The following is a 22728-nucleotide window of genomic DNA, read 5'->3' as shown; positions in this document are numbered from 1 at the left end:
TGGAAGCACTTCTCCAAAGCAGACACTTTTGGGTCATATTTTTAGTGGTGTTTTCTCTCATAACTTCTATCAATTTTTTTTTTTCTTTGCTTAAAGACATATTTTAATTCCCATTTCTAGAAGAGTAGGGAAAAAATTAAAAATTACTCTTTTAAAGTTAACATATTTTCAGGAAACAATAACAGTTTTTATTGTTGTTGTTCTATTATAGAGTTGTTGATGGACCTTGAAATAATTATAAGCCTCATATTAGAGACACTGTAATATTGTAATTCAGACCACAGGTTTCTCTCCACAAAGAAAGAAAGGATTGAGTACAAGAATTTGGAGTGTGAGCCTGCAAACTTCTCTTAAACATTTTCTCTAAGATGTGCAAAATTGGAGCCTGGAGTTATCATTTGACTCTCCACATTTATCTAACCACAGAAGAAAAAAGCATAGATTAAGAACTTGAAAGGAAATTAATAACTTGTGGTTCAGTGTTAAACATGGATTTCCAGAAAAAAAATGGTAACAGAAATTCATTTTAATGTATGTTACTAAATCAGAAGAAAGAACTGAAGCAACCTTATAATTTAGGAAAATCAAACTCAAATATAAACAAGCCCTTATCTTTAAATGGTTAAAATGCTATATGCAGTTCTTTTGTATAATAACCACCTGAGCCAGGTATGATCATATTTCACAGATTCTATTTTTCAGGCCAATTTCCATTTCTTTTCAGACACTCTCCTACTTGAACCATAACATTTTGAACACTAGCTGTTTGTAAAACTTCCCACAGATCAACACCATCTGTGGCCCAGAATGTGAAGGACTGGAGGAATCTAAAGCACAACCTGCAGATCGCAGTTACTTGCAAACTGGCACTATCAGAAGACCTACACAAATGCGTGGCACTGTAATGTCTGAGCACGGTGTTGCAGCCTTCCACTTCCTAAGTCCTCAGCTTTCCAGAGTGATGAAGGGTGAGGCATAAAGCCTTACTGGGAACCATGAAGGAAGAGGGTGTAAGCTACCCTTCACTGTAGATCCATGCACCACATTCATATACAGCAAAAAAATGTGTTCCCTCATTTGTGCTCCTAGTCAAGGACTACCAAGAAATTTGCAATGAAATACACCATGATGCCATTTGGAAATAACAGCTTTTAGAAAACCAGCCATGTAGCATAAACTTTAGCATTATTAGTTTGCTTCCATAACTTTCTCTTTACAGCTCCAGCGGTATAGTTACATGCTGCCTTGATTCTTTTATTTACCTTCAAACATGTATCACCCTATGAAGTGGATGCTGGCAGCTGAGGCATCCATTTTCTAGGCATTACTCTACCAAAATCAACAAAATAGTCAGTGGGTTATATCACTAAGCTAAACATCATATATTAAATCTACAAGTTGCAGTGTGAAAAGAATGTGCCTTTTACACTTTCATTAGTGCTAGCATCCTTGTTCCACTTAAACATAATATGCATGGATGTATATATAAAATAAATGAGTATTTATATACTGGAGTATTTGTACAAACAGAGAAGCCCGTGGGACCACAGCAGGTTCCCCAATTACAAGTCAGCCACAACTTTGCAATGTGGTTATTGGCTGCAATCAAACAGAAAAAAATATTTCTGTTGGATTTTGATTTCATTGAAAGCTTTAAATATATCTTGGAGCCTTAAAAAAAGGGCAGGTTTTAGAATTTTGGGAAGAAGTTTACATGGCTTTGTAATCAACAGATTGGCACAGCATTATTATTTTATATTTTGTCAGTAATGAAAAAATAATTCATTTAAATGAAGGAAATAAGCCATTCCAAATGTGTATTTAGATGAAAATTGAAAGATTCCAAATTGACTTTTATATTTCAAAGGACTCAGATTGTTTTATTCCTTTTGAAGAATAACACGGATGTATTTTCTCATCCTGGTGTGTTCAGTGTTTCCACAGAAATGCTAGGAACAATGTCACCACATTTCATAATTTAACAGATGTCCTTCTGTCTTATATCAGACACTTTCGACATTCAAGTGAAGAATGCTATTACAATGCTATGAAATTTGTATTGTTAGGTGTCTTTGTCTGTATGAATTTATTTTAACTTAGAATTCCTAAAAAAAATTGTAAATTCTTAGCAATATTGCATATACAGTACTTGGTGATGTCCTGCTGAGTGGATATATTGTGTTCTCAACTTTCAAGAGATCTATCTTATCACTTACTACTTTTCATCTAATTGAAACTGCTCGCATATTCATAGCATTATAAGCACAGTAAATGTTACAGTATCTATCAACAATAAAAAAGACACTGCAAAATGAATTTAAGGTACACTTCACTTTGATTTATGTGATGCATGCAGTTCTGGAGCTATGAGACTTTTTCTTTGAATGTACTGCAGTTTTACACTCCTAGCACTCTCTCTGGGACCGATCCAAATCCCATTTCTTCAATGAGCTTTGGATCAGCTCTAGATGTGCAGAGCTCAGAAGTAATTTTTATTCTCTGGATGTAGTGCAGATTGCTATATAGAAAATAAACACTCTATGCTCTCTCCTGTGGAAAATATGTATTTGTTCTTTCTTGTTTTGCTCTTTTCACAAGTTAAATGTAGGTCATTCAGACCGAAGGTATATGGTTGCTCTTTACATATAGAGAAATTTAACACTTCTACAGGGCGTGAGACCAAACACTGAGCAACTGTAATCACTTGAGAAATGTAATAGCTGTGTGCTGTGTCTTATGGCTATTATGAAATGGAACTTATACCTAAAAATGAGGAAAACAGTTAGCTTTCTCCATTTATGGAGCTATGCCACAGTTATGACATAATTCATAGCCAGACAGAAAGTTCCAGTTGTATCCATAGACATTTCATAACTCAGTGTAGTGGAAAACTGATATTGAAGAAAGATTTTTGCCAAGTAAAGTTATTCATACACAAGCTTCCTTCTCATGACAGCTTCCCCACTGTACTGCACAGCGATGCTGGAACTCTGCCTTGGGACCAGCACTTTCTACACCCACGCTCAAGGTTTATGTCCTGAGATGAGGTGCTTCTAGTCCCCCATGCTCTCCTTCTTATTCTTACTACCTTATTACCCTACAGTTTTGTGCAGACAATTTTCTTGTTGTTTTGCTACAATAAGGTCACAAATGGTGGATCTTCAGGATGTTTCCTCCATGTTTGCAAGAATTTAATGACCACCTAGGGCTTGGGTGCATTTTTCAACTTCCTTATTACTTATTTTTAAACAGCTGCAGTTATCAGCAGAGAAAATAATTTGGGCCATCCATTTTTCCTTCCAGGACCAGAAAAAGGCAAAAAGAGAAAAGAATAAAACAGTTACTTCTTGCTGCTAAAAGCAACAGTAACAAAGTAAAAGACAAAAAACTAACCAACCAAAAAAACCCACCAACCAAAAAAACCCACAGTTTGATCCCTATACAAATATGACTTGCTGCTGGTATGTAGGAATCTAGAAGTATATCCGGAAAGTCTTGCAGAGGCTTTTCTCAATATAAGAACATTGGCAATCATGTATACTGTATAACTTGTATACATTGGAGGTATTTATCCTTACCTTTGGCTTAATTTCCTGTCCTCAGAAATTTCTTAGAATAGACTAAGCCTCAGATGGCTTAGTAATCTCTGAATTCCCTACAGTTGCAATGTGACCCTTTATAGAGGTGAACACGATATGTAGAATAACAATATTAATCAGAAGAGTATGGCTGAGGTAGCTTTTATATTATATCGGGATTGCTACATAAAATACTGACTCTAAACTTTTCTCAAAAATTGCATCATTCTACTGGTCTGATGTGCTACTCAGAACACATCTAACAAAAAAAAAAAAAAAAAGAGCTGTAGCAGCTCATATATTCTGAGCTGCCAGAGCTGCTATAAGCCTGCTGCTGCATATCCCAAGAAATTTTTGGAGTCCCTCTCCTGCCCTTCTTGCCCTGGGATGCAAGAGGAATGTCTGAGTCAGAAGACCAAAACGTCAACGTTTGGACAAGATTTCTGACAGCTTTGAAATTGCTTTGCAATCCTCTGGAATCCTTCATGGATGACCACGGTCAGATATGCAAAAGAGACTTATTTCTAGAAATCTGCCTCTTGGCTGGATTCAGACATGTTGGTCATGGGCAAAGGCATCAGGGTGCAGCTCGAGGGGCTGCTCCCTGCGGAAGGGGTGGTGGCAGGCAGAGGGGCATTGCCATGGCCCCAGCGGGAAGGGTGCTGTCCCGCAGCACCTGTTGAGGTGGGCAGGGGACAGTAGCAACCATCAGCCAAGGGCTGGAGATCACTGGGCAAGCATGCTGGGATGAGGCAGGTCCACGGGCAAGCAGAGGCTGAAGAACCCAGGGGGCCCTTGGCACCCTGACAGGAGGCCTGTGGCAATATGGGTGACACAAACACAAGAAGACTGCTTTTTAACCAAGGAGGTCTCAGAAAGGGTGGTAAGAAGGTGGCCAAAGGGCATTTTATCAAACTGATAGACTTTTGTGGTGTTTTAGTAGGCTTTTGACTGATTTGTGGGAATATTAGATGCATTAAAATTATGCTTCATAACTAGAATATTTTAGCTTTAGTAAAGTAGAAGCAGTTGTCACGGAAGGAAGAATGTAAAGGAGGTTGGAAGGTATGGAGGGTGTGAAACCATGGAACCAGTTAATGTTTCACTTCTTGTAGGCAGAAATGGCCTCATAGTTCACCTTCAGAGACCACCAGGTATTCATGGAGGAACTACATCGTCCTACCAGGGGGATCCCATCAGCCCAAACGTGAGGTGGTAAATACATGCCTCTCCTTGCTGTATTTCTATCAATGCTGTTGTATGTTCGAGACTGGAAGAAGGATTTGCCCTGAATCTGTGCTCTTCCAACTCTGAACTCATGCTGACACCAAGCTTCCCACCTGCAAGTACCACAAGACCTTTGCAATCTTCCTTCTAAACCCTTCCTTCTAAACCCTGGGCATTATTGGCATCTAACAGTATGACCAACCTTGACATCTTAAAACTTACATAGTTTCAAGTCTAAGATACATTTTTCCTTTCATGAGGTCCTAAAAAGTGAAGCAGACACATATGTCTTTTATGGAACATTTATTATTTTTAATTTAATTGCTTAATTAATATGGTTATTAAATATTGTTTAGTAAACAATATCAAACACTGTATATTTAATATTATATAATTATATATTTAGCCATTTATTTTAATTCCTTTTACAGAATCTAGTTATTATTATAATAGCTTAAGTAAGATATGAGCCAGGCCGTAGAGCCTCTACTCAATGCTTTATTATTTAAATATGTTGTGTGTCATATTACTGTTAGCATGATATGCTATTTCATAAAGATAGGAACTACTTACAGTCACAGTACCAAGAAGTTCAGTATACAAGTCCATTATTACAGCAAAATGTACAACTGCATACCAATTAAGATAAGCTGGTACACTTGGATTGAAGGGAACTTCTTTTCCAGTGATCTGTATGAAGCATAACAGATAATTACCTTCAACAGTGACCTGCTTCAGCCTGTGATTCCTTAGTATTCTTTATACTTACAAACACAAAAAAGATTAAGGGACATAGATAATTGCACAAAGATAATCTACTATCAAACTTATGTACTACCTAGTGTGAGACAGAGTTTAACTCTGTGTGTGTGCATATGTTCACAGCTAAAAGAAAAAGAGAAATACCGTACTCTATAGAACAATTTTGAAAATCTCTTTAGGAAATGAATAATGAAAAGATAAATAAAAAAATATATATTTTTCCTTCAAATAAAAAGAAAAAAACACAGCTAAAACATTCATTTCCTTCAGTTTCTGCTCCCATTTCATCTTCCCCTATGCTTTATGACTGCTAATTTGCTAATTTAAAATAGCATGTGTTGAGTTTTTAACATTGATCCAGTAGCATTAAGAGGTCCAAGTAAATTACACTAAACTGAAAGCCTGTGCATGTTCTATTTACCACTGGGATTTCCTCAGGAAGGCCAAGTCTCGGTTTGCCTGGTCCCCAGCCTGGCCCTTTGAATATGACAGAAAGCTTGTTGCAGAATCCAGGTGTGGCCCAAAACGTGTTCCAAATATGAGCCAAGGGACGTAACTGAAAAAAAGAGCAAGTAATTTTTCATTGTTAGTAAAATAAAATTTAATAAAACATTATATTTTATTCATTTTTAGCTCTCATGTAAATGATTTTTCAAACTCTAAAGAGAATAAATTAGGAATAGATGAAGACAGAAGTTCAGAAAACCTGACTGATATAGGCAGGAGTCATATCAAGCCTCTGATTTATAGTGAGGATTACAATGACTTCTGCCCAGAGGAAAATCTGCCTCTCCTGTAATCAATCCAGAGTATTTAACGGTGTACTGTATAGCTATATTTATGGTAGTTTGAAACTAGAATTTGGTTACTGGGACCTTGACATGATGTACTCTCAATAACTAAATTACTTCATTTCTGACTGGAATGGACAGGCTGTAGCATAACTGCACAGGCTGTAGCCATCCTTCCAGCTTCCAGCCCAGACACCCCTGCAGGTAGAATTTCTCATTCTTTGAGATGCCTCCTTAGGTGAACAGTCATGAAAAGCAAATGGGGACTTCAATACTCCTCAGTCCCTGAGGTTTTTAGAGAGAATTTTTATCCAGCTTAAGTGAAGCCTGGACCAATAAATCTAAGAAGCACCACACTAAGTACTTTTTCTTCTTTTTTCTTTTTTTTTTTTTTTTTTTAAACTGTATTCAACCTGTTCTGGAGGTTTTGTTGAGACTATGACAGCTGCTATATAATGCTGTCAACACAAATCATTCTGGAGTACCTTGAAGAGCAAATATGCAGAAGAGATAAAAAAAGTAAAGATATTACACCATGGGGTTATTTATCAAATAGCAATATTTAGAGAAGACAAACAACAGACGAAATATATATTTTTGTCTGCTCCGCTGCATATTGCTCTGCATATGGCAAAACAGACATCATTCAGTTCAAGGCCTGTTATATCTCTGGTGTAATTAGTTGTTAATTTTACTGTATTGTATTTTCATGATGACTACAAGCTCTGCATATGCTCAATGCGGTGAGTAGAAATAATTGTTTTGTAATGAAATACTGAAGAAATTGTAGATAATTTAATTGACTGTGTAGTAATGCAAGGATGGCCTCAACTTTTCCTAAGAGAGGAGTTTCTTTTGAACATGAGTGCCTGTTGAAGATACCAGAGTCCGTGATACAAACTATAGCACCTGGAGCATGATGGGATCAAATGAATTTACTGGATGTGTTAAGCCATATACAACTTTTGCATCTTCTGCCTCAAATGTTCCTGATGGAAGAAGAAAAAAAAAAGAACAACCAACAATCAAATTCAGAAGTATACATATTTTTGCCACGCTAGCTAAACATGAGAGAGAATACCTTTTTTTACTTACCAAATATTCTGTCCCAGATAATGAGTGTGCCGCCATAATTTTTGTCAATGCAGTAAGGATTTCTACCTACAATAAAAATAATTTATGAGACCAGTAATTGCATACATAAGAATACATGCAACCGAATTATGAAGGGAAATCTTCATCATTAGCATCAATTTATAATCAAAAAATAATTTTAAAAGGTAGCTAATGCACCACTCCTTATACAGATATAAAATTTCTTTTTTCTTACTATGTTTGTTTCTCTCTTTCTACTCAGATTCAAATGTACCAATCAAACATGTCATACCCAAAATTTCTGTGAAGTAAAAGGATTCATTTGGAGCGTAAACTCAGTTCAAAATTTATTTATAAAGACAAATTTAACAGCAAACAAAAAATCATTTCACCAGTTTATACCTAAGAAAATATATGCTAAATACATTTATGCACAATCATCTCATTAATGGCTTTCAGCTGTCTCTATCTTCTATGCCCTATGTCTGGTCCTGCCTTCATTATTACTAACGTCAGTGTGAGGAAAACTGATCCTTCTATCTGTTTTCTAGGGAATGGATTTGTATACAAGCTGTCCTATCAAAAGCATGAGCAAAGAAACATTGATTACATATCCCCAAGTTTTTGGAGATAGTCTGGAGCGAGTGTACAACACTTGATCAGCTCCGGAGTGATTCTGCTTAACTCCGATCAGGATCAGAGGATTAGTTTGGATTTACAGCAGAGCAAATAAGAGCAGAGTGTCTCCCTCCAGGATTACCAGTACTTGTGCAAATTTTAAGGATTAGACACTTACAGCACCACAGTCTTTTTAAAAAGTCTACACAGTGCCATAAACACTTTACACAGGGAGGATATAATAAATATTAATAACATCCTCTGTACATATAACTGCATTTGAGTCTGTTTCAAATTATTTTGTTCTTCCATTCCCCTATTACTTTTTTACTTGTTATCTCTGCACACTGAATGAGCCAAGGGCATCTATGAAATCCACTTCTATTCCTCAGATATGTTCATGACATTTTTCAGTTGGCAGTGGAGTTATTAATCCAATTTACATATGCACTACGGTCATGAATGCCTCTGAATATTGACGAAAAGTCAATCATCATGCACTTGTGTGAAGTGAGATTTTTCAATAATTCAAACAGCTGAAACCAAATTCCACTAAAACATTTTAACAGTTCTTTTTCTAAAAGGTAACCATGTCTTTTCGCACATTTAGTGCTTGAATTTTAATGCAAAAGCATCTGTTAGTGATTGACAAGTTGATGATGTTTTAGTAGTCGGGGAAGGATGAGATATTTTTCTACCAGTCTTCATATTTACAAATGTTGAATTGTTTTGCTCAGTCTTCCAATTATTTCACATTATCCAGGTTTAATTTCTGCTCAATAATTAATCCTAAATGTAAAAATTTTAAAACTAAATTTAAGTTATAAAGAAGTTTTTTAAAATACTGTGAAATTTCTAACTGAGCAAGGACTATTTTTGAAACAATGATCAAAATTAAACTCCTTCTGTAAAACTAATTTTACAGTACAATTTTAGTACTTTATTATTATTATACAAATAGTGACCATGAGAGAAAACACACTGAGGAATAAGAAGTTACACTTTTAGCTTACCATGATGAACTCTGTGATGACTGGGAGTATTAAGAATCCACTCCAGAGGCCCAAGGTTGGTGATAACCTTAAAAAAAGTAATGTTTCACTGAATTTGAAAATATTGTATAAAATCAAGAAGAAGGAGGAAAAAGAGGGGGAGGAAATGCATAAAGAGGATGTTTATCTTAAGGAGAATTGCATAAAAAACCAAGAATGCTTTTTTTTTTGCCTGAACCATTTGACTGTATTACTCTTACAAGAATTTTCATGGAACAAGTGAAATTTAGTAAAATGCAAGTTAAAAATTAAATTTATTTTTGATCCAGCAGCACATTTTCTTCTTATTTTTCAGTTCATTATTCCATACAGATAATTTCACTCACATTTTTTACCCATATCCATTGGCACTGCTTGAGATCCAGTGTAACTCTAAGATCCCAGTTATGTGAACACTTTATATCAGCAAATGGCTGGCACTGACCCAGAAACAAGTACTCCTTCCTCCTTCAGTACCTTTGACTGCTTGTTCCTTCTATCAATACCGTTCTTTTACCCCAGTACAAATGCAGTAACACAACAAACCTGATTAGGGAACTGATGCAAGTTAAAACTAATTTTGTTTTGTTTTTCTCAATTACTTTAACTGGATCAGTTCCTGAATCTGATCCAACATATGGTCACAAATACACTGGCATGTGTCAGAGGCGTGAAAAGAAAGTAGACCAGGATAAATTAATAGTGGAGCTGCAATCTAAGGCAATGATTCAACAGTACAGAAAATCCAACCTTGATCATTTTAGTACCAGACCAAAAATGACAGAAAGTGTTGATTGCCATAAACTTACTCTAATGATTCAAGCTTTGTCAGAAAATGCTGATGAATTAAGTTGGTATTAGCAGGGTTTATGCTAAATTAGGTACTCTCCTGTATTATGGAGCCAGTGGAAAGCCAGCATTAACTTCAAATTTTGTGCTTTGGTTAGCTCAACAGAAGTGTTGATCCAAACGCAGGATACCCAAATGCAGCAACCATTGCTTAATCTCAAACACAAAACCATCAATCACAAATAGATGCAATCACTGGATGATCAAAAAGGATTTCTATTCAAAATATATCCTAAAATGGTATCTATTCACCATGTCTGATTAGGACCATAACATCTTGCAATTAAAAGGGGGGGAAAGCAGCCAAATAAAAATGCTTAGACCTTAAGAAACAAAACGCAGAACCTATCACTTTGTCTTTTATAGAACTTAATTAATAAATTTAATAATCATACTGCAGAAATGGGTGATCTATAATATAATAATAGAGATAATATTGTCAAACAACACATTAAGTAGAGAGGCAGACAGTCATTACCCATAAGAGCAGGTCCATTCATCTAAGTAACTAAACATACAAGGATTTTTATTCATTTAAGGTTTACAGAACAAAGTCCTAAAATATGCCAGTTCCATTTCTGTTTAATTCACACTTGTGCAAGTGGAAGTAGATCTAGACTCAGAAAGTAGACACAGGACATTCTTCAGATGTATTTAAATTTTTATGAATCAGGCAAATATCACAATAAAAGGAATAAATACCTTTTGTTCCTTTTTCTCTTTAATAACAACTAAAAGAACTTCTACTTAATAGGTTAAGTAGAGCATTTCTGTAATTCAAGGAGTATAGAAATGAGCAAATTCTTCAGATAGAGAGAACTGTAACATTTGGAGCATCTGTCTCAAAATCCTGCACACACTTGACTGGAAAAGCAGAATACTGGGACAAGTTTGTTTTGTTTTGTTTAACTCAGAAGCCAAGGACAACATAAGTAGGACCATTTGTTTTTCTCAGTTCTCCCTCAAAATAAGTTCAAGCCTGAAAAGACCACTTAAAGGTGAGAAACGATTCATCATTCATGCTAGCTCCATTTCCCGTCTCTCTCAAGCAGAAAATCCCACTGTTTTAAGCTATGTGAGATGTGACCACTAAATTAATTTAATGAGTCAAATGTCTTGGATTGAACTGCAGCCCAGCACCTGAGAAAGCAGTGATTTATCTATTAGACCACACCTAACTTTGATCCACTTGGTTTCAATATATTTATACTCAGTAGTTTAACAATTTTTGTGAAAATAAACCAAATCTGCACTAGGAGAGCAGGGAATCACTAAGGTATTCACTTTTCACTTTTTAGTCTTCACTTTTAGCCTACAGGTGGATTATAATACAATGTCCTCACAATGAATACCTTCAAGTCTTCAATATCCAGCTGATGAAATTCATATTTTAAAATTAAAATTCATCCTTTTGAAAGTCCTTTTGAAAGTCAGTATGTTAAAGTAGAACTTTGTGTCTTGGGGCTCCCTCAGGACCTCAGGAACTTATGTGAAATTTTAAATAAATACTTCTGACTAATCCTAGAGAAAGTATTTTCTTTGGAAAATGAAACCTCTCTCGTCCTTTAAAATAGTCCCAGCCCACTACATAGTCTTTCTTTGGGTGATGACATTTACAAATCTACTGAAATATCTTCTCTGCAGCATCATTAGTGATTGATGCCTGAGCTTACTTTGATTCATTGTTCAGCCAAGGTTACCTCTATTGCAAAGACATACTAGCCACATGCTGATGGAAATATCATCTGAGATAACAATTATAACCACATGACTTTTAAACTCAGAGGTGGTACAGAACTCTGTACCTGACCAAGCAAAAAACCAGCATGCTGAAATTAGCAATCCATAAATCAACACTTTGGCTAAAACACATGAAAACTATTTTTTCACCAGATATTCAAAATGATACAGGGTGCTATTTCTAGAAACTTCCTTTGCTGTCAATAAGTTTACTTCTATATATTTAGCACATTTGTAAAACAGAAAAAACTGTTGGCAGTGGAAAATTTTTGGTGCCATACATTTTATAAATATTTATAAATGTATATTTTATAAATATATCCATATATCATTCCGACAAACAGAAACATATCACCTCTGGAAAGCTAAACTTTGAAGGCTCCTGCAGCACCACATGGCAAAGAACATGATTATTTTGTTGAATTTCGTTGAATTTTTCTATGTTCTGCCATCTTACCAGGGGCAAAACTCCTACAAGCAGATCTTTCGCCACTGTAAATTGTCAAGGCTAGGATAGTAAGACAATTTTTGCCAGGCAAGATTCTGACCCTATCATGTTAGGCTGACAGGAACTTACTGAAATCACAGTGAAATGAATTAAGTCTGTAGGAATTGACTCATAACAAAATTTAATGTGGCATAACAACAGTCCATGTTCAAAAGAATGCCTAACAGGCAACAGAGAGGAGAAAGGCAGTAGCAGGTACTTCACCTACCCATCTACCTTTCAGCTATCAGTCTACCACCATTTCTGTGCCTTCATTGTGTCCAGACATTTTCCTTGGAGAATGGCAATTGCAAAGGAGCTCATAAGTGTTCATGGTAGCAGTAACCGCTCTTATGCTGTAGTTGCAACCAGTCACCAAAGCATATACACCACTAGGTCTCAATCATTCAAGACAGCAAAACATTTTCAGCTTAAAATAGCTTTGTATTCAAAATGGCTTTTTAGAATACAAATTTTCATAATGTTTCACATTTCAGGAAAAAAAAATTAAATTAAAATTTTTAAAAATTAACAAAATAAATGTGACAAGAATAGCAGCACCACAGCTCTCAGTTTTGTGGCAGGATTTTCACTGAAATAAGAAAAAGCTTTCTGCTACTACAATTTTTGTATGCAGTAGAAAGTTTTATTTCAGACCTTTTTACTGGAAAGTAGTTTCAAAATTAAAAAAAAAATAGTGGAAATGTCATTATGCAATATCCCTATTGACTGTACTTCAAACCATATTTCATACTATTGAAAGGAAAAAGAGTCTGCTTATGAATATAAAATATTCTTGTTCTTTATATCATCATCTTGCAGTGATTTTGGGAATATAGAAAAATAGCTACCAATCCCCTAAAACTTGAAATACCCCAACTGGTGTCCAATAATGACCTTATCTGTATTTTGACCAATATGGCTGGGGGTTTGTGTTTGTTTCCCTGATAGAGACACTACTGTTCTAAATCAACTCCTGTCTCCAATTTTTCCTCTCTCAATTAACACATCATGTGCACCTCAACTCCCATGCCAGTGACCCACAGATGAACTGCAGCATTCCAGCAAAACACTTTTCCTGTTTGCTTTATTTATTTTTTAACATTCCACAGCCACAAAAAAAAATTTTCACCTGCCAGAATCCTTACAAATGGACTCGATAAACTACCTACAAATCAGATATGCAGGTATCTTACGTAAACCACTTATAAAAGCTTTGTGAGATGTCTCCACAAAACATGTATTCCTATTTCTTTTTTTATTTTTAAACAAACAACATATTCCCTCCATTATTGTACTTGGGTATCGCTAAATAATAAAGCAGAATTACTGACAACACTTGAAACAATTCCAAGAGCAGTTTAATAAACAAGGCAGGCTAAAACCTGCATGCTTAGAAACAGTTTCCATACATTACTGAATAAAACATGCTGGAAGTGAAATCTTCATATATAATGAGAACTAAATGTTTTTTTCCTATAATAGTAGTTCTTATATAAAGATGTTTCCTTTGTGACAGCAATCCCTAGCCTAAAGGAAAAGAACATTATGCAATATCTCTTGCGGCATGTAAGCACCTCCGTTTGCGGTCTCAGAGTTTGTCAGCACCAAGGGAAATCTTTATTGCCTGGTACCTGCACCACTTCAATGTAGTTCTTGTTTAAATAATGAGAAAAAATCGTGACATGAAATCCAAGGGAAACTTTACATCTTGTGTAACAACTCCTCCTGTCACCACTACAACATGAATCTTTACTTAACTCTGTTTCAACATGAACGTTAGGAAGGAATGTCAACTGAGTAGAGCAGACAACGTTACAGTAAAACCATTCGTATATAAAAAGTTGGGGTTTTTTTCTTTGAGTATAAGAAAAGCTGTTAGTAGCACAGCATTACTTTCAATATCATAATGTTACTAATCTACAGGACAGGAGAGGGCAAATTCATCCCTGGAGCATCACTAAAGAGCACTCTGAACTTAACTTTGGGGTTTCTATTAAACTAGCTGGTAGTAAACCACATATTACTATTGATTTCCTCATCAAAATCAAGATAAAATTTTTATTCGTGGTATATAAATCTATACTTCAGACAGTCTGGTGGGGAAATTTAAAAATAAGACCTTAATTACATTCCCCAGTAGAGCTGCTGTGTTAATTCAGGACAACATACCCATGTATTTATACAGATGGCCCTGGTGATCATATTTGCCATGTGAAATCTCTACAGGGAAGCTGGGAAAAGGCAGAACTCCTAGGATATGTGCTCGTCTGCCAGTTTCACACTTTGAAATCCTCGGCAAACCCTGATTTATATACCGCCAACTGTTTTCCTATCTGATTAGGCAGTTTTCTACTCCAGTAAGCATGTAAAATGGATGTAGCCAAATTTCCACACTGAGGAGCGAAAAAACAATATTTATAGTTTAGAAATAAAACAAGCGAGAGGAATCAGGCCTTTTGGGATCATAAAGAGTTTCATAGGGGGCGAATTTATGATAAATCTGGATTGTAGGAGTGGGAGGTGAAAGCCTAGTTTTAATGGATAGTCCGGTTTAGGGCATATTTATATAATAAACACAAGACTTAAGAAATGTGTTTATCATAAATTATCTTGAAGGCAGGCTGTTGTCACTTTTCATTGTTTTACGCCTCAACCAGGAGGTAAGGTTTGAATGAAATTGGCATCTTAGACGAATATTTCAGTTAATACTTTCAAAAAGTGGGTGCAACTTTTTTTTTCTTTAAAGGTCGAATTAAGCCTTGTTGTGGGAAAGATGAGCACATATAGGAAGTTTCAATCAATTTATTCACTATAAATGAGAGAAAACCTACACTATCTGGTTGTTTTAATTGCAGCATTACAAATAGCAGAGCATGGAGAAAGTCACTCTTTCAGTCATATATCAAGTTAAGCATTTTAAACAAACTCCAGGAGAAAAATTGCTATACAATTTCAGTATTTTTCAGCAGCTTGACAAATACATGCTGGCAATTGTGGGGAAAAAAACAGAAAGTAATAAATCAGTATGCCAGTTCTGAAATAAATTAAAATATAGTCAAGTGTAGCACTTCACCTTCCTCTTTAAATAGATCAAAATATAGTCAACATCCCTACACTTTGTGTTTTTAACAAATAAGGGTTTTTCAAATTTTCTGTTGGCTTTGAAGCCATAACTAATTTAAATAGACTGTCAACGTGTAGAAGCTATGAGAAAAACTCAAGAGTATTACATGTCATATGTTAAGATTGAAAACTGGATTTAATTTTTTTGACAGAGAGCAGTTTCTCTAACTACTTACCACATTAATGTGATATCCTTTCATTATTATATTAACTTTATTTTGTAAATGAGTTGTTTAGATTGTTTTGTAGGATGCAGAATGTACTGAAATGTGTTGCATCTCTAAGTAGCTCATTTCACTTTTATCTTGATAATTCTCTAGAGACATAATAGACACAGGTGGCCTAAATAAAACTCTTGAAATACGATTTTTATTTTTAGGGTTTCTGCAGGCAGATTAGCAATAGTCAGGCCCACTGCTGCTGAAGTAAACATTTCACAGCTGTCTCTTGCAAGAATACTCTTTGCTGCAAGGACCAGAAGCCAACACTCAAACTCAAGAACTTAATTATTAGGATGGAAACTCAAGTTCCTGCTTATGTTCTTATCCCATAAACTTTTCATTTCTGGCCTCACCAGTGACCCAGCTTCAACAGGGAAGGGAAGGGTTCCTCTGCCTGGATTGTTCCCCATCAAATGCAAATCTCCAATATAAACCGATTATTGTGGAGCAGCTGCTTTTTGAATGAAAAAGATCACAGCTCCTATGCTGCATGTTGAACTCAGAGCTATTGGGTGCAGAGCACTACTCAGCTCATTTAAATGACTTACATATTTTTAACTCCCTCTCTGTTCTGCAGTTCAGTTGAAAGAGAAGCTAGATAAGAATAAAATACTTAACTCACAGTGTCAAGGCATTTCTGGGTAGACTCAGATACCTAAAAGTGCCAAGGAGCACTTAGGTTTAAAATAGGAGACTCATCCTGGGGTTACTTAGGTGTAGTCGGCAGTCCTAATCCTAGGAGATCCTAGGTGCCAAGGAAGGAACTCCAAACCTCATCCCACTACATTTTGCCTGATTAAACTGTGTTCAAGTGCAGCCTACACTTAGCAGGACAGGAACAGCGTGCTCTCTTATGAATGTTTTATTTACTCTCTCTTTTGTTATTCTTTTTATTTAAAACAAAAAGCAGAGTTATATGCTTTATATACCTAGAAAGATAATACTTTTCTCTCCTCGTGGGGGGAGTGAAACATGGAAAAGTGGAACACATTTTGCAGTTATTGCTAGTATTTCCGCTTAGTGATAGTGTTAGCTTTGCTCTTCTCCATGCTTCTGGCAAGTGCAATGATGACAAGACTTTCATCCTGCAGTTTGGTCAGAAAATCTAATAAGCCACTTTGGCAGACATGCTGGATTGAAGCAGTGAGATCTCTTTGTTTCTTGGAATCATGTTTGAGTTTTATTGTCTATATTGTATATATATCCTATCTGGACCTACAAAGGCACTGTCTGCATTAAAGAAAGTATTTTTATCTCCCTGGTATTTATTGATTTATTTGTTCTCCTTCTCTCCACACTAAATGCTTCAGTTGAAAGTTTGCAGCAGGCGAACAATGAGTTTCTGAACGATAAAAGCATCAGCTATCAGGAATGACACCAGAACTTCCTTTTGTAAACCAAAATTTTGTTCTTTATGCAAATCAACGATTAGTTCAGTCCCCACTGGTTTTAGAATAATTTCTTGGATCTTTGTAACAGTGAGAAAATCTAGCTTCTAAAAGCTGGTAGGCTGTTGGACGACGTGACCTGTTTCTAGGAATCCCACTTAAATCATCTGCATCACTGAGAGCTGTCAGACACAATCTTGAACATCAGACTAGGAGAATGGCTGTATATCACCTCTACATTACATTCATCTTTTTTATTACTTTTAGCAAAAGTCTCGTGAATGGTAAGTTTTTAGACTGACCCCTTGTAACTTGACTAGGACAGATGTGTGTGTTTCTAATTTCAAAGGGCACATCAGAGAGACCCATGTCTATTTTTGGCTATAGTGGCTGAATTAAAGAAAATAAGCTTGTTCTTTCATTAAATGAACCAATGTAGTAGAATACAGAAAATGAAAGGTTTTGTTGGCATATGCTATTTGAATTCAAAACGAGTTTCCAACATCAAATTCAAGAGACACTGCAATTTCATGATTATACTCAATACATTGGATTATTACTGATTTTACCTTTTACTGGTGTAACTCTTTATTAATAATAAAATAAAAAACAACAACAACAACAACAACACCACAAGAGAAAAACAAACCATGTTTCTCATCTTGGCCTGGAAATCAGATCAGTCCATCATACTCTGTTTCCACTGTGATCCATTCAATACCACTTGTATACCACCATTTTGCAAGAACTTCCACACGTTAAATTTGACTCATTACTCGCTGACCTTATAGGAACTTTTCACAGTACATTAAATTAAGCACAAATATATGCCTTTGTAAACACGGCCTCAAGATTTTTTTACCTACCAGCAGAGCATTCCCATTTTTCATTTGCAAACTACTGAAGATTTTAGCTCACTACCAAAAATCTTTCTCCAGCTCCACAAAACAACCACAAAAACAAAACTATCTTCTTCCCACTGCAAATGCTCAAAAGCATTATAGTCAAAAAAGTTTTGTTAAAATGCCTTTTAAATTCAAAGTCTCATTTCTTGATCAAATTTACTTTTCAGTTTTAAGAAACGGATTACTAAATTGCTTCTAAATGACTAACTACTGAAAGTACTTTAAATAAACCTTGTTACACTTGTTTAATCCTGCATTCCTTTCTTGTTTATTTAAATGAGACTACAGCACACAATGTGGAAAAGGTAGGTCCAAGAAAATGGAAAAATGAAATTTGCAAAGAAATAGAGGACCAATCTCAATTGTTAAAGCCTGGGAATTAATAACTAAATATTTTATCTATTGTCACATGCTGTCACTTATTTATCACATTGTCCTGAAGATTTCATGATTCTTTTAGCCCCATCCAATAGACTTTTGTCTCAAATAGCTTCTGCTTAAAAAGACACATATGTCTTCTAGAGTTTCAAGAATAGCTTTTGCTATTGATACAGTAATCACAGGTGTATTGCTGCTTAAAAGAAATACGTACATTTTTATGTATTTTACTTAATTTTACTTGGTTCTTTAATCTGCGTGTTTAATTTCCTTATTGACCCTATGCTCATATTTGGAAAAAAAAAAAGGCAAAACAAAACAAAACATAGAAGATATTTTCTGAATCTGGCCATCTTCCTAGGTAAGAGCTGATTGATGTAAGGACTTCAGGATTGGGCCGCAACAGCTCACCTGTACTCAGAGACCCCGATGGGCTGTGCATGGCTTCCTGCCAGGAACAGAATTCCTTTTCATTAAAGCCTGAAGCCTCCACAATTTCTCTCTCTTTCAATGTTTTTCATTAAAGAAAACTGAGCAGAAGTCAAAGCTAAAGAAAGCCATAGATGGAAACTTAGATCAGTAGACACTACACATAAATGCAAAATATTTTTTTACAAATACAATAGACTTCCACAGCAAGTTTTGGTTTTACTGAATTGGTGTTTTCTGACAAAAACAAAAGTATTTTGGCCTATATCTGTAGCAATTTCACATCTCTTTTTCCAGCCTGCATTGAGGTGTTGCCAAAATTTTTCCCATTCCTCGCCTGTTTTCACCCATGTTACTCCTGGTTAATAGTAGTGGCTCACCTTTTTCTGCTCCCAGAGTTTGATGAGGTAAGAAGACTTAAACAAGGGAAAAAGAGATGCCTTAAGAAACCTGACTTCTGTGAGTATGGTAAAGGGCAGATTACAGTCTTTCCTTAAATTAGAAAATTAAACAGAAACTAATGCATGTCAAAGATCAAACAGGCAAGGAATAATCTGCTGCTGCAATTACTACTAACAGGGATTGATTCAGTTGATACTTTCCAAATACAATTTGACATCTCATAAAAATTACAGCTAAACCAACAGAAACTAATTTCTGTTTTTCACAGGTGTCTATCAGGTTATAAACACACCTAACTTATTGGTTGTAATAAATGCATAACGGAAGGATATAGTTTAATATGAACCATAGACCTTCCAAATCACCTGTGAAAATAAACTGAAATGGAGTATTTCTGTCTGTCAGTAACAGTCCTGAAACATTTTGTGGCTTTTGAAAAATTAGATTTTTAGTGCTCTTTGACCAAAGTATTTTTTTTTTTTTACTTTCCTTATGATCTAGATGAGAATGGTGTAGTCGTAGAAACCTTTCTCCCAGACCATTTAAGAGGAGATCTACTGACTGAGTTATTCTATTAGCCTAAATAGTATTGGATAGGACCAAAAATTGTTTTCTCTTCATTTACTGAGATCTTATCTTTATGCACCATTACAGAAAAGTGTTTTCTTCAGTTATTTTTGGTTTGGTTTTTTTTTTTTTCCATTTTTCATTTAAATAAACTATTATGAGTTTATTTCAAAACCTTGGTGCTACTCAGAGATATTTTAAAAATCTTTGGAAAATTTTCCGTATCGTTTCAGATTGCCATGTACACAGTGCAATAATGCACAGAAGCAGTGAAAAAAAAGCGGACTTCAGACAGCAAAGTTCTTGTAATGGGAGAATATAGTTAAATGCAAATGCATAACTTAAGTCACAAAGTCGTGTTTTCACTCTAGCACACCCAACCTTTCTTTATTAATTACAGAAATGCCTTTCTTGTATCAATACCCCATTCTGATTTTGGTGCTAGAGCTCTTTTATTATTACTGGAAGAATGGTATAGTATGATCTTTATATAAGATTTATGGTGTTTAAAATGCTGTACTACTTTATATAAAAGGCCAAAAGCTAATGCATACCAAGTATGCAGGAAATAAAGAAGTCTAACTGAGATAGAACGAGTGGGTACTTTTGATCTTTATGATTTGGTATACTGTCTTCACAGGAATATATGAGCCACGTGAATTAAAATAAAATAGTGCATGTCTGATCTGCTGGTAGGAAAGCTGGACAAAAACTGACGTAACAAATACTGAAAAAGGTCAAAGTTATAACACAGGAAACTTCTCTTAGCATTGTTTGAAACAGCACTGGACACATCCTAAATTAAAATATAGGAAAATATCAGAGATCATACTTTGGCTATAAACTTTTGCTCTAGGCTGAAACATGGCATAGAAAGTTTCAGCACAGCACGATCCTTCTCTTGTAATTACTGAATTCAATTTAAATTACTCCCAAAACAAAACATCTTCCCTCAGAAACTTTCATATACCTTTGTTCTTTCCTATTACTTAAATATCATGTATTTTTTCTTATAAAACAATAAAATGCGCATATCCTTTATTAAGCTTTTCAGTGCTATGAAAAAAAATCACCTATTAAAGAAAAGAGGGGGTTTTGCTGTATCTTACTAGATTTTCTTTTTCTGAAGGAGAAGGATGTGTAATCAAAAGTTGTGAAGTTATGATTTCCGAACATACTTGACCAGTCAATATGGGGCCAAATCTTGCCTGAAGAAAACATCAATACTGATTAAAAGCAATAGAAATCTGAGGACAAACTTAACATTTCTTATCAAATGCTCCTGCATTTTAGAAGCAAACTATTACATCTTGCACTGGCAGAACAGAAATAATGAAGCGTATCTCCACTAGACCCCTAATGATGCGTACTGCCACCCTGTAACAGCACCCACCACGGGCTCCCAGAGGACACCAGAGCTGCCAGGGGATGATGAATCTCAGCTCTCAGAGCAAGGGCTACCAGCAGTCACTGAGACAGGATGCTGTTTTCTATATAACCCCAGGCCTGCAGCCCCAAACAAACCTCATATAGTGGGAAACTGCTGGAAACTGAGACTTACAGAAAGGATTTTCATTTTACTATAATCTGTGTAAGATAATTAGAACTGTTAAAATTCATGAAAAAGACTTAAAAAAAATTAGCAATGCCACAGCTTTAAACAGTTACATTGTAAAAGTTATTGCAAAAAACCCCCAATATAATGGTAAAGCATCATATTAATTTCACCAAAAATACTGACTAATATAAACCTGTGTTGCTGCAATAGTTGCTACGATTTCCCTTTCTTTCCCTTCTCTTGTCTGCTATGCCCTTGCCCTTGAGAGCAGGAAATCTGCTAATACATGGTGTAAGCCTATTTCTATTTTGACATAATTTTTGACCTTAAAGCATGACTTAAACATATTTCAACTGATTTCAGCTGCACTACAAAATCAACAGTATCAACATTAAGAATATCTTCCCTTGTAGACAAAGATCTGTGATGGGATCAACTGGATCAGTACAAAAGATCCATTGTTTTTCTACCGGCACAATAATTTAATAGGAAGGAGTGCTTACCTTTTCATTGAGACTGAAATTCATTCCTGTTTGGACTAGTGTCTAAACTTGGCACATGGCACATAGGCTATGGAAATTCCTTTCAAGCCCTATGAAGGATTTAGCACTTTAGAGGGATGTAGGTGATTCATAAGCCTCTGAAATTCACTTTAGAAACTTTAGATGCACAGTGTGGCACCAGTGCTGAGACTCATTGGGTTACTGCTACACAGCAGAATGTTAGAAACATCTCAGCCAAGGAAGAAACAGCTTCAGACAGCAGAGAAGAGGTAAATGACACATATTATATTTTTCTTAGTGATAAAACGCAGTAAAACCAGTTTGGGGAACCTAAGGCATGATCAAAGAAACTTTGCTACCATGTGATTCAGAATAGTCATTTGGTATAATTTCAAAGTGTTCAAATTTGTTCAAAACATTTTGACAAGCTTAATTGTGTATTGCTTGAGTTTATGCCAGTTCTAGTGATGTGTGTGACATTTTATTGTAAGCCTTTCCTATTCATGTGGTGTTGCAGAGCATCAGACATGTATTAATGATTTTAGAAATGTGCCCAACAGAAGTGAAATTTCAACAACAGAAGTTTGCTATTGGGTCACTGTAAGTTGCTTTTTTCCTTTTTTTTTTTTTTTTTTTTTTTTTAGGGAAACACACAGAAAAGAGAAAATAAAAACTGTAATTTAAGAAACACAATAACCTAAAATAGCAGATAAAGAAAATAAAACTGTCTTCCAAAACAATTTTCCTATAGATCACATAATGAAACTACAGAGGGGAAAAAGGCATCTGTATAGTCAGAATAATCAAAGTGTTGTAGAGACAATTAGCCCACAGCCCACTAGGGGCTACTGAGAAATATGCTACTGACATATAACATGGGACACTTTTAAACACCTTTACTGTAGTGCGAGGGAGAAGGGAGAAGGCCATTCGACTGCCTGAGAAGTGGGGGAAACTACTTAATTACAGTGGGTTATTAACTGTATATGTATGTAAGCTAGATACGGTCTATGCACTCACAAAACACAAATAAATAGGTGCAGTCATAAACAAATAGCCATCAGATAATCAAA

The 22728-nt window shown here is 35.5% G+C and overlaps 1 protein-coding gene across 1 annotated transcript in view; it reads right to left on the bottom strand.

The window, feature by feature from the left end:
- Positions 1–22728, bottom strand: part of AGMO (alkylglycerol monooxygenase) — a 193178-nt gene that overhangs the window by 83871 nt on the left and 86579 nt on the right. The window contains exons 6-10 of the mRNA XM_072851470.1: positions 9085–9151; positions 7454–7519; positions 7268–7347; positions 5989–6123; positions 5379–5495 (exon numbers count right to left, since the gene is read on the bottom strand). Coding sequence (XP_072707571.1) covers positions 5379–5495; positions 5989–6123; positions 7268–7347; positions 7454–7519; positions 9085–9151 — 465 coding nt within the window. The remainder of the gene's footprint in view (positions 1–5378; positions 5496–5988; positions 6124–7267; positions 7348–7453; positions 7520–9084; positions 9152–22728) is intronic.

The sequence above is a fragment of the Ciconia boyciana genome, chromosome 2 (genome assembly GCF_034638445.1).
Source record: "Ciconia boyciana chromosome 2, ASM3463844v1, whole genome shotgun sequence".
Classification (NCBI taxonomy): Eukaryota; Metazoa; Chordata; class Aves; order Ciconiiformes; family Ciconiidae; genus Ciconia; species Ciconia boyciana.
Note: the sequence above shows the minus strand (reverse complement) of the source record. Positions and strands in the feature narration are given on the sequence as shown.